The sequence below is a fragment of the Panulirus ornatus genome, chromosome 50 (assembly GCF_036320965.1).
Source record: "Panulirus ornatus isolate Po-2019 chromosome 50, ASM3632096v1, whole genome shotgun sequence".
NCBI classification, from domain to species: domain Eukaryota; kingdom Metazoa; phylum Arthropoda; class Malacostraca; order Decapoda; family Palinuridae; genus Panulirus; species Panulirus ornatus.
The window spans coordinates 3,279,100-3,293,086 of NC_092273.1; the positions used below are offsets into that span (position 1 = coordinate 3,279,100).

The 13,987-nt window shown below is 37.5% G+C and overlaps 2 protein-coding genes across 16 annotated transcripts in view; one reads left to right on the top strand and one right to left on the bottom strand.

The window, feature by feature from the left end:
• Positions 1–13,987, top strand: part of RpL22 (Ribosomal protein L22) — a 112,476-nt gene that overhangs the window by 37,665 nt on the left and 60,824 nt on the right. The gene's annotated exons all lie outside the window — the stretch shown is intronic.
• Positions 1–13,987, bottom strand: part of nSyb (neuronal Synaptobrevin) — a 74,798-nt gene that overhangs the window by 4,843 nt on the left and 55,968 nt on the right. For 3 of the 15 annotated variants that reach the window (XM_071691092.1, XM_071691091.1, XM_071691093.1), the window contains exon 6: positions 12,174–12,359. The exons of 4 other annotated variants lie outside the window; for them this stretch is intronic. In XM_071691092.1, the coding sequence (XP_071547193.1) occupies positions 12,217–12,359 (143 nt within the window). In that variant the 3' untranslated portion in view covers positions 12,174–12,216. Of the gene's footprint in view, positions 1–12,173; positions 12,360–13,177; positions 13,208–13,522; positions 13,589–13,987 lie in introns of all 15 variants that reach the window. 8 more of the 15 variants (XR_011716390.1, XR_011716388.1, XR_011716389.1 and 5 more) reach the window with 4 other exon arrangements.

The following is a 13,987-nucleotide window of genomic DNA, read 5'->3' on the forward strand; positions in this document are numbered from 1 at the left end:
GTCATCATAAGTCATTTGTGAAAACCCTGCCACTATGGCAAAATCTCATCCTAAATACACAAAGGTTTTACATACTATCTTTTCCCTTATCCACTGAATAAGATGTACAATGAGTACTTCGTGCTATCTCATCATAGGTACTTGAAGGTACAAGGTACCCTCTCTCTCTCTCTCTCTCTCTCTCTCTCTCTCTCTCTCTCTCTATATATATATATATATATATATATATATATATATATATATATTATTTTTTTATTATACTTTGTTGCTGTCTCTTGCATTAGCAAGGTAGCGCAAGGAAACAGACGAAAGAATGGCCCAAACCACCCACATACACATGCATATACATAAACACCCACACATGCACATATACATATCTATACATTTCAACATATACATACATATGCACAGACATATACATATATACACATGTACATATACATACGTGCTGCCTTCGTCCATTCCCGCCAAAACCCCGCTACATATGAAATGACACCCCCTCCCCCGCATGCGCGTGAAGTAGCACTAGGAAAAGACAACAAACGCTACATTCGTTCACATTCAGTCTCTAGCTGTCATGTGTAATGCACTGAAACCACAGCTCCCTTTCCACATCCAGGCCTCGCAAAACTTTCCATGGTTTACCCCAGATGCTTCACATGCCCTGGTTCAATCCATTGACAGCAAGTCGAACCCGGTATACCACATTGTTCCAATTCACTCATATTCCTTGCATGCCTTTCACCCTCCTGTATGTTCAGGCCCTAATTGCTCAAAATCCTTTTCACTCCATCCTTCCACCTCCAATTTGGTCTCCCATTTCTCCTCGTTCCCTCCACCTCTGACACATATATCCTCTTGGTCAATCTTTCCTCACTCATTCTCTCCATGTGACCAAACCATTTCAATACACCCTCTTCTGCTCTCTCCACCACAACCTTTATTACCACACATCTCTCTTACCCTTTCATTACTTACTCGATAAAACCACCTCACACCACATATTGTCATCAAGCATCTCATTTCCAACACATCCACCCTTCTCTGCACAATCCAATCTATGCCTCACAACCACATAACATTGTTAGAACTATTCGTTCAAACATACCCATTTTTGCTCTCCGAGATAACGTTCTCGCCTTCCACACATTCTTCAACACTCCCAGAACCTTCACCCCCTCCTCCACCCTGTAACTCACTTCCTCTTCCATGGTTCCATCTGCTGCCAAATCCACTCCCAGATATCTAAAACACTTCACTTCCTCCAGATTTTCTCCATTCTAACTTACCTCCCAATTGACTTGTCCCTCAACCCTACTGAACCTAACCTCATGGATACAGGAAACAGCGATCATAATTAGATAATATATATATATATATTTTTTTCATACATATTTGCCATTTCCCGTGTTAGCAAGGTAGCGTTAAGAACAGAGGACTGAGCCTTGGAGGGAAATCCTCACTTAGCCCCCTTCTCTGTTCCCTCTTTTGGAAAATCGAAAATGAGAGGGGAGGATTTCCAGCCTCCCGCTCCCTCCCCTTTTAGTCACCTTCTATGACACGCAGGGAATACGTGGGAAGTATTCTTTCTCCCCCATCCCCAGGGATAATATATATATTTTCCAGGAACAGAGAAGGGGGCCAAGGAGGATATGCCCTCTAAGGTTCAGCCCTCAGCGCTACCTTACTAACACAGGAAATGGCAAATATGTATGAAAAAAATATATATATATATATATTATCTAATTATAATCGCCGTTTCCTGTATCCATGAGATAGCACCAAGAAACAGACGAAGAATGGCCTAACCACTCATATATGCATATATATACATTTTCATACTTGATTGCCATTTCCCGCGTTAGCGAGGTAGCATCAGGAAACACATGAAGAAAGACACATTCACTCAAATACACACATGTGCATATACATGACAGCTAGAGACTGAATGTGAATGAATGTTACCTCTTTTGTCTCTTTTCCTAGTGCTACCTCAATGACACAGGGTGGCGGTGCTGTTTCCTGTGGGGCATGGGGGCACCAGGAATGGATGAAGGCAAGTATGAATATGTATATGTCTACATGTATGCATATGTTGATAAGTACATGTATGTATATATGTGTGTATGCAAGTGGATGGGTTTTTCTTCCTCTATTTCCTAGAGCTGCCTCATTAGCACACAAAACAGCGATCAAGTATAATAATAATAATATATATTCTTTTTTTTTTTCCATTCTTGTTTGTTGTTTCCAGTAACAGTGAGGTAGAGCCATGAACAGAAGAAATGGCCTCACTTGCTCACTTCCACTTACCAGCTGTAATGTGTTTTGAACTGAAATCACTACCCCATAACCACAACCAGGCCCCAGAGGCCTTTCCATGGTCTTCCCTGGCCACTTCATATGCCCTAGTTATCTCCATTGACAGTGCATCATCCCCTGTATACCTCATCTCTCCAATTACTTTACCCCATGCATGCCTTACAATCTCTGGCATGTTCCAGTCCTGAGTACTTGAAATCTTTTCCACTCCATTCCATCACCAATATGGACTCCCTCTTCTTAACCCCTCCACTTCTAACTCGTATATCCTCTATGTTAACCTTTCCTCTCATTCTCTCCATATGTCCAAACCATTTCTGTACACCCTCTTCAGCTCTCTCTCAAGCATTCTCTTATTACAATACTTCTCTCTTATGCTATAATTTCTTACTTCAGCCTTCCTCATAACACTAATTGTCTTTAAACATTTCATTTCCAACACATTCACCCTCTTCTGTACATTCTCATCAACAGCCCATGCCTCCATCTATACAATTCAGAGAGACCAATATACCTTCCCCAGATATGATCTCTCTCATTGTAAATTCCTTAATATTCCCAGAATCTTCATCCACCCATCCATCCTACAACCCACCTCATCTCCCATGGTTCTATTTGTTGCCATGCCCATTCCCATGTATCCAAAACACTTCATCAAAGTTTTCTCCTTTCCAACTCACACCCCAACTAACCTGTCTCTGCACAGCTAAATCTTATATAACTTGCTTTTATTTACATTTGCTTCAAAATTTCTTTTCACACACACTCCCAAACTCAGGCACCAACTTTTATTTCTCACTAAAATCGGCCACCACTGCCATATCATCAGCAAACAGCAACCACATTATTCCTCCCAATCTGATGCTCTATTTATATCACCACCCACTCAATCACCACTCTTCCATACAACTTACCAAGTATACTCAAGAATCTTAAATATCTGTAATATGAACACTCACCTCTATCCCTTGCCTTTATTTAATGGCACTTGTAGATACAGGCATTGTGCCAATCCCAGGCTCCTCACCATGATCTATAAATGAACTGAAAACCCTAAATAACAATTCAACAACACAATCCCCTCCTTTCTTAAGAAATTCAATAGCAATACCATTCATTCCAGCTGCCATACCACGTACATTTCATCTTACGCAAAGCTTTATCCACCACCTCTATTTTTACCAAATCACTTGTCTCGACTCATCTCATCACTGCAACCCAAACGCCCAACATCAAGCGCAATCAACAATTCTCACTCCATCTTGTCTTCAACTCATCATTGCCTGTTACCACTTCTTCATTTGCCCCCTTCACTAATATTCCCATATCTTCTCTTGTTTTTCTCATACTAATAACCCCCTTCAAAAATAGTTTCTTCACCCTGACATCTGCTGATATTTGCACACCCCAACTGAATCCACAACCAGGCCCCAAAGAACCATCCATGGTTTTCCCTGGTTTAATTCATTAATGGCACATTGCCCCGTGTAACACTGCTCCAATGCCCTCCATCCCATGCACAGCCTACATCCTCCAGCACATCAAGTCTCTAAGCATTCACATCACTTTCCACAATATCTTTCCATCTCCAATTTAATCTACCCTTCTCCTCATCCCCTCAACTTCTGACATATCCTACCTTTTTTTTTCTCTCCACACTCATCTTTTCCATATGACCAAACCACTTCAATACAACCTCTTCAGCTCTTAACCATTCTCGTCTTATCATTACATCTTTTTCTTACCCTAACATTTTTTTTTCAATCAACCCTCCTCATATTATATACTGCCCTTAAGCATTTAATTTCCAACACTCTCACCTTCTTCCACACTTTCTTGTCTACTACAATCGATGCCTTACATCCATATAAACACCGCTGGGTCTACTACTCCATAAATCATGCCTATCTTTGCCCTGTGGTTTCGATGCATTTCACAAGACAGCTATAGAAAAAATGTGAACAAATGAGGCCTTTCTTTGTTCCTGGCAATACCTTACAAATGTGGGAAATGGCGAACAAGTATAAAAAATACACAGGGTATTCTCACAAAATAATTCAAAATATTACAAAATACTCTCAACATTCTTCTTACCTCAACAGTGACAATGCATATATTCTACTAATCAACAAATATGTAAACCATCCACAAATTCTTGTAAAAAAAAAAACTAAGCACATCAACATAAAAATCTAGGCAAAATTATCAGCATTCAGGAAATCATATAATCTCAATATCCATCAGTCCCCTAGATCTCTCTAACAAAAAACCATTAATTACCTTTATAAGAATAAGAAATATTCCCAAACCATATAATAATCTTGCTATCAACAGCAAACACACTTTCCTACTACATAATCAACTAGTATTCACTTTCACTCATTCACTCTTAAGTTTATAACCATTATTCTCATTCACAAAATGTCATTTAGTTCTCACCTTGGAACTACCGAACAATGTCCACTTAAGAAATGCTAAATAATATCTCCATCCACACTGCACTACCAATTTTTCTCCATTCAGTCGTGAATCCAAAATAAATTCCAACACCCAGCTCTTGACTTTGATCACACTGACATCTGTAAACACTGATGAGTATTTTATTCTAAGAGATACACAACAATAGATTCATACAGTACACGTACCTTGAGGATGGAATAATTTTCCCGAGGAATAATTTTCTCCTAATATTTAAACTATTTTCTCTGAAAACCCCAAAAGCAAATCCTGAACACTAACTTTAGGTTCATTCTGTAAGGTTAAACCATATTGTTGCATGAGTAACTTCACTATTACTGACAAGCAATCCTGGCTGTTATTTTACTGAAGAGCAATTTCAACTACCAACGCATAAAAGTAGCAACAATACGTGGGTGTACAGAGGTGCAGTAAACACAGCATCTGGAGATTTTGCATGGGCCTTCTTTGAATTCAGAAAATGGTGTGAGATGGATAAAAACAGATTGGAAGTTTGTTTATACCAATAAAATTGTGGTGCCATTATTATGCCAAGATTCTGCTTTCAGTCATCATCAGCATTTACATACCCAATTCATCATTAGTCAAGAGCTGCTGAGGGTGATAAGATGATGAATGAACAGTATCTGTTCAGTTTTGATTTACAAGACCCAAAATTAGTGTTAAGCTTCATGCTACTTTGTGCAACCACCAGCCAGCAGCTGTGCAGTTTCTGGCCAAGAGAAGAACATTAGTCTGCCAATGATATAAGTGTTATAGCATACACTGATAAGCTTAATTCTAAGACTGTGCAACATTTACCCAGTGACTGCACAGTTGCCATCCATCAACTGTATGGTATGTAGTCAGTTGCCAAATAACCGATTACAGTCAGATCTTGCTAATCCAATGTATTTACAGTTTCCCCAAAAATACAGTAAGATCTTGCTAATCCAATGTATTTACAGTATCCCCAAAAATACAGTAACAGCAATAAATCAGTGACCCTCAACCCTAAAATTAGATATAGTGGTTATATTGTACAGCTTAGGACATAATTTCTTGCCTACCCACATATAGAAATGCATAACCAAGATTGTTCATGGGAAAACTTGAAAGTGCTTAACACATTTCATTTGTTCTAACACTTGTAACTAGTAATGGTAACTGCTCAAATAGTGCATTTATCTATTGTGAAACCTAGGGTTCCAACCGAAAGATTCCTCAAAATCAGATTTCAACATGCATTACTTGCATTGATGTGTAAGATGAATACAGCAAAGAATGAATAGAACACATCTGGAAAATGGCATGAAAAACAGGTCTGTGTAAACTGAATAATCCAATTTCTTAAGTAAAAAACATCAGGCCAGAGTTGATTAAGACCCTACTCCAATGTCATGTTGTTATCATCAAAAGTAAAAAATGCCAATGAAAAAAATTCCATCAAGTCCCAGCAACATCATCAATTCCTCTATAGAACTAGACAGAACTAGGGATCATGAAGAGTTTTCACAGAGCACTGCACAATCATGTCCACTCTAATGTCACACTACTGGTTCCCTGATAAGGATGATGGCACACATTCAGTATGCGTGATCTGTCAGATTTGATGCATAGCTGCACAAACATCAACCATAAGATCCATTCCCAAATAAGCTCAGGTGATTTCCTGGACCTCAAATTTTTCTCTTGCAAAACTTTTACCTAACTTTTACTTCAAAGCAATAAAAATACAGAGCTCTTCTTGAAACTAATTCACCATCTTGCATTCTACAGGAGCGAGGACAAATTTCTAAATGTGTCAAAAACTACTGTACAACCTAACAATCAAAGGGTGTTCAAAAATATAATATAGTTTCTCAGACTTATATCAACTTCACTTTCATTTGATATATGTTTGTAAGTAAGCAACAATCAAATCAAAGGGGACTAAAACCACCTTTTATCAATCTTTCACACTGTTTTGTATGCTGCAGACTGTTCTGTACAACTGAAACTACTATTGTGCACCATTTTGTGATTGCACAATCTACAGTCTTGTTACCAATTATGACACAGCTGCATAGGTTTGGTTTGTGAATCATCCATTGGGAAGAAGATCTGTTCCAAAATACAGATAACTCAAAGTGTAAGCTGAAAACATATACATTTCCCTATTTCTAAGGGATGGCAAACTGCCAGGATAGAAGGGTTAGCTCACAGTTTTTGACATGACAGTGATTGATTATGCTCACAAAAATAAAGTAATGACCTGCTAACCCTGCCAGCCACAGAACTGAACTAGTTTCATGGGATATGAGTGGAAAGTATGACTAATACTATGATGCCTCACTTGCTCTAAAACACACTTGGTTTCTTCTCTGGACTTTACTGTTATATTTCACCAACCTTAATTTGAAAATCTTTTACTTTTGCAGTACTAATAATGAAAGAGATAAAGTGGCTATTCCAATACATCTACTCCCTCTACCCCTACAACACTTACATACTTGGATTAGCCTGTGCAGGATTTGCAAGAGCTGACTGTACTTTTTGTATTACATCCAACCTAAGATTTAATGTAGTTGGCTGAATTTTTCACAGTCACATGTACAGTAACTGTAAAATGTACATGCAGAAGAAAGCAAACAGAAGTACCTAGGGTGGGAAAACTTGTGTTATTTTACAAAATCTGAAACCTGTAAAATATGTAAAGTTGCCAGTATCCATCCCACGAGATGTGCATTCTTTTCTCTCCTACTCGTCATGTAAACGAGGTATTTTCTTACATGTGAAAAGACTACAAAGTCAAGAATGCATTAGAATAAAAAATATTATGCTAGTTAAATTCCTCTAGTACCAGGCAAGATGTGTTAGGATATATTTTCCCACTCTGGTGCAGTTGCCAACCAACAACTGCAGTATTTCAGTTATTTGGTAACTAACTATTTGTGCAATATTAGCAAGGTGGCCCACAGATCCTGGACAACAGATATTCTAAATTACCCAATCATAGGTGTAGTTCATATTATTTTTACTTAATGCCTAACATCTGTGATGCTTCTAACCAATATACAAACATTAGCTAGCTTATTACCTTTCAGTATCCATCCAGCAGCCCCATAACACTCCAAGCTATACTCTTTACCTGCCAAAAACATTCGAGGAGAACAGGGCAAGGATTTTCTCCTAATTATTCTTTACCTTCCCAGTTTCCAAATTTTACTGGTGTGTAATGATGCATTCCAAGTTTTATGAAAAACTTGACACTGCATCAAATGAAACTGGCCTTCAAAAGGGAAACTGGTACACTGGATACATTCCACCCTCAACCATACGAAGAGTACACCAGTACCTTGAGATTAGAAGTTCCAGTAATCCATGATAATTATCCAGTGACATCTCTCAAATTTGGAACGCTGATGCTAAATCATGCATCATAATACATATGTATAAAAATATTATTAACAATGTTCTGAATCATCAACACATACTGGAACTTTACACAAACAAGGTATTATGTAAATGAAAATGCACAAGTCCACAATAAAGAAATAAAAATCACTGAACACATCCACCAGTACAATATGTTAATTGATTCTATTCAACAGTGGACCAAAGAAATACAATAAAACTAAAATCTGACTCGCTCTTTACTAAGCCTAGAGCAGGGGAGTTGAGGGTACTGCAACTCTCATATCTCTTGACACAGATTTGGACTACAAACTATCCAGTAGGCCTTAAGAATGAGTATAATGACCCTCCAAAATACATAAATGACCAAAAACTGGTAATTAGCCTTTCACTCATAATGTAAGCAAACATATTCTGTTGCCTGTCAACCATCAGATGGCAGCACCTATAAATCTTGGGACAATCTGCTTATCAAGTACCAGAATACACTTGACCAATGGGATGAATACAAAAATGCATCTCATTAGCTTCTTCACCCATCTACATTCACTATTGAAAAGGTTCAATCCAATTCTCTGAGATATGTGTGAGCCAACTGCACTAAAGCTCTCAAACACAGTATAAACACCTCTATAAATAAGTGAAAGCCATTCACTTTCCCTCTCCCATAATTATGGAGATGATTAAACATATGGGCTACTGCCTGTATAAAGTCTGAACAGGGTATCGGGGTGAGGTAGGTATTGCTATGAGCCTAATTTCTAAAATGAAGACATAAACCAGTATGAAAGACAAACTATATACAATTTGACCTGATAAAGTGCAAAACAATATCACCTGGAAACCAAACTGCTTCAAAGAAGTGGTAAAACTGTTCATAGAAGGCTAGCTTCCACAGTTACCCCTTAAAAATATGTATTAGCTAATCTCAGAGTATGACAAGTAATGTTCAACAAAACTTTAAATTGTGATGCCAACTAACAGTTGCCCTACCCCCTATTCCCCAAACTTCAACTCATTAATAGAGGTAAGCATAAAACCAAACAAAATAAAACTGTTCAGTCACTTGTGGTGCAGGTAGGAGGGTAACTGTCTTCATAGTCTGTTATGTAAATGTAGAGAAATTTCTCTTAATAGAACTTACTTTCTGCATAGGAAAACCATAGCTGTAAACATGCATATCATTTGATAAAATTGTTACATTTCAAGGCAGGTGACCACTAACTAGTCCAAGTTTAAGTATGCATGCCTAAAAACTCAAAGGAATATGTTATCAAAGACCCTTCTTGAGATGCCCAAGCAGCTGCAGTTATCAAATCCTATTATCTAAATATTTGCTCTGTATATGTGATCAACACACACTAACCTCATTAGACTAGAAACTCCCACGTTACAAAGGATGATTACATATCAATCAATCTGAGAAGGAAGCTACACAAGAAATATCCATCAGACAACAGGATAAAGTCTTACTTGCCTCCCTTAACTGCTTAAAGTGAGAGTTCTCCAATATTAAGATGGGAAAAATAATTTGTGTGTGTGTCGAGCAGAGTAACCATAAGATGAAGTACTGCAAGCTTATGGTGGATTCAAGCACCAGAACAAATCTTTGTAACAGCTGATGAAAAGTTAACTTTTATTCATCAGTCATTTGTGGTGATTTTGAGACAATACACTTTCTTTTCATTCACACTCCCTAAATAATTTATTAGTCTAAATCTGTGCCTTTACAAAACAAAGCTGTAGTACCCTAAGCTCACCTTCTGTCTGAGAAAAAGCCCATTCTTCACCAAAGGGGCCCAAAGTCTCCCCAAGCCATGTGGTTAGTTTCACTTTACTAGTTAATAACCAGCATCAACAGGGAACACATCCACATGAAATGTCCTTCCAAAAAATTTGATTCTATCCCACCAAAATGAATTTCTGATAAATGATAGAAAAACATTACTGGAAACCCATGAAAAATAATACAAAAGCTAATAGATGTTAAGGAAACATAATAAACAAAACTATGCAAATAATTTTTTTCTCCATTGTATACCAATTAAAAAACAAAGATTTAACCATTACATTTGAGTAACGTTAAGTTCTCTATCAAAATGCTGACTTAAGAAAACAATACAAGAATGGAAACCTAATTTCAAACATTAGAATCATTATGAATATTCATAATTGAGTAAATCAGAATAATAACCAGAATATATGGGAAAATATTAAATTTTTGTAATTCAAAAGAAATGCAACATACATCAAAAGTTTTAATATAAATACAAAACATACAATATAAAATGCTCATGCAATTATTGGGTCCATCTGAAGTCATGCTGAATTTTGAAAAACAATGATAAACATGTAATATAAAATGTGTGATAGTGACATAGAAAGGCAGGTCAATATCTAGAACATAGTGTCCAGCCATTTTGCCACCTTCTGGTAGTCATCATGTGCAAAGATGGCCTTCTAATGTCTTTACAGCCATCAACAAGTCTCTATGCTTAAGATCTTTAGTCAGCACTCTTGCTTACTTTGTTCAATGTCTATGTAACTGCAAAACTCTAACATGATTATCTTCAAACTCTGTTGTAATTCCTAATTGAGAGAAGCAAGAATAAAGACTGATGACTACTCTAATTCACTAAACATCTAACCTCTTGATTAATCCATCAATACAGTGCTCTAAATGCATATACAAAAGTACTGCTACCATACCTAGATAAATATCCAACAAAAAATCACATGGTTAATGTGAAAATGTGCTTTCCAAACTTCAATGCCAGAGACTGTGCACCCACAAATGTTTGTAATGCTATGGATTTCATTGCGAACATTAAATTTAAACATCACTCTTGCAAGTGTCTTTTCTGTTAAAGGTAAGTTGTAGAGTTATAAAATTACTAGAATCTACATACTCTCATGTGAAGATTATGATCAATCTTATCCCTGATACATAATATCATGAGCAAAATCTTTAGTGATTTTCTTTCCAGCCACATATTTTTTTTGTGTGTGTGTGTGTGTGAGTGTGTCTTTATTATGAAAAAACACAGGCAGCCCCCAAAACAGCCTTTTGGAAATGTATCAAGATTATATTTTACCCTTTCAGTGTAGGGTTATTTGCTGGCCTTACCTATGGATGGGGCAAAATATTTACTCTAGAGCAATGGTTGTAATGATAAAATAAAAATGAGATTTGGAACAAAAATATCAAAATATTCACTGCATGAATATATCAAGATGGACTCATGCACTATCTTTTTTGAAGTCAACATATTTGAGAGCAAAAATATAAATCTCAAGAGCAGTACTTTCACTAAATAAGCATGATTCTGTCACTATGCAAGTTACATCTCAGGGGAAAAAAATTCTTCACATTCCTCTCAACTTTTTACTGATTTCTAGTTCTTAAAAGGATCTATCTGTTCATTAAACTGAAATTCTATAGTTATAAGGTGCAACCTGAATAACGACAGAGGTGCCAAGTGTGAGAATGATGCATGAAAAGTGCATGAGAAATGCATGACCATGTGCATTTAAAGGACCATTCTTGCGGATGGCCCAAACAAGCAAGTACGACCAACAAGCTCCGTGCATGACCAACAGGCTGGCACCAGTGTCTCTCATGTAGGGCCTAAGACTTGACTTCTCTAATCAATGTATCCCAACTTATTCACTGTAAATATATTGCCTAAATTCAGGAATTTACTTTAACTTCATTATTAATTGAAAGCCTCTGATACACCATCAGAAAAGTCAGGCCATATATAGATGAGTCATTCCTCAAAAACCGAGGTAACCAGGCAACCACGCAACCTCCGCGAAAAAAATGGATGCTACCCCTAGTGTAATGTGAGAGCGAGGTGACTGCATGTTCCTCGTTTACGGCATTCTGTGTCTCTAACGGAGGCACTTTTGCATTCTGCCTTAAGTATAAATGTTTACAAATAAGAGTGTAAACTTTGTCCCAACGGACCATTCCCGTGAACTGCAGATCTCGTTACCTCACAGTAGGTGAGAGGAGAGAGGTGACTCACTACACCTCGACTAAGCCCAACTTGACTGCAAAGAGTGAGGGGCGTTATTGGCGTTATTCATCATGTTGTTGGTTGTTGGGTTGATGGGTTGAGCGTTAGGGTTGACTACAACATTGTCCGTCTTGTTTTCACCTCCCTTTGGAAGGTAGGGCCCTTTGCATTGAAAAGAAGGCAGGAAAGGAAAAGTGGTGTGAATTTTTATAAGTTCTAAAAGACATAATCAACTTGAAGAAGGGAGACAGGTACATAACGCCGAGACGATGATGATGGTGTTGAAGAGAAAGAGGTCGAGCCCACCTGTGCCACCGCAAAGAGTTGAAAAGGCGCCCAGCAACACAGGCCTGACTCAGGTCTACAGAGTAACAAGAGGTATTAGTATCATGTAATCTTTTAATATATATATATATATATATATATATATATATATATATATATATGAACAGAAGAAAACAAGAAGGAAACCCTCCACCCCCCGCCAGCCATCATCAGTTGTACAGGTTCCTCGGTAACTGCACATGCATGATGGGGTCAGCTATTGTGAACCTTAATGCATCTCTGCAGAAGGCTCAAAACTGCTGCACATGTCACTTAGTGATGATTTGTGAATGCCCTACACTAACAGACACCTGGGAGGGAGCTGTAGTTCATGGGTTACAACAGCTAAGAAAATCACTACCTACTGGAAAGCTACTCACTAAGACGTATCACAATACTTTTGAAGCATGGATTTTATAATCAAAGTGCCAATGTTACGAAATTGAAAATGTTGCATACATGAATACTAGCATTTTAGATAGCACTGCACGTGTAATTTCTTTTGAAGAGGTCTTACCGAAATATATCTTTCTGTAAGCAAAAGTTAGCTGTTACCCATAAACTGTAGCTTTCACAAGTGCTGCTACTGCCAATCAACCACTACATCAGAGCTACAACCACCAACATCAATAATCACCAGAGGCACCAGCCCTCACCTTCATGGAGTTAATAATCCAATTAAATGCCTGTGAGTGAGCAAAGACAAAATTGGTCAATATCAAGACAACTAATGACAATATTAGGGTATGGATGATATCTGAAAAAACTTACCACATAAAAATAGTTTATCCATTCTTGTCTCTACAACGATGATTTATAGCAAGATTTGGGTCATTACTTTAGTTTGTTAGTTTGCTAAATAGGAAGGTTATAGTACTCCATGAAGGAGAGTGAGTCTGTGTGAGCAACAGTTAGTACACACGTTATTACACATGTTAAAACAAAAGTTAAGACACACGTCAACACACACTAGGGCACCATACATCCAAATAGAGCCTGACCTTGTTTTTTGTTTCAAGAGTGCACATACAGAAGACATTGATACACGGCGATTTACATGAAGTTAACTATAAGAGAAAAACTCGGGGTTAGACTTCATGTTAATTTATGGTATCAAAATAATTACTAAAATTAAGGAAATAAAACCCACAAAACCAAACTGTAAACACCAACACCATATTGAAGCTGAAACTGGATCTCAGCCCCTCACACACATGCCCAGAATTACATGAAGTGATCTCTTAATTCTTGACACAAAATCTGTACATCTCTAACTGTATAATGAATAGTGTACATCTATTATCATTTACCTAGACTGCTGCAAAATCATGATGAATTTCACTTAAACAGTATTTCATCCCCTCAGAATTGGAAGGAAGAACTGACCTAACTTACCAATCATATTAGAGTAAATAGCACTTACCAAGCCAAAGGCTCAAATCAAAGTGCCACCTCTACATCAATGA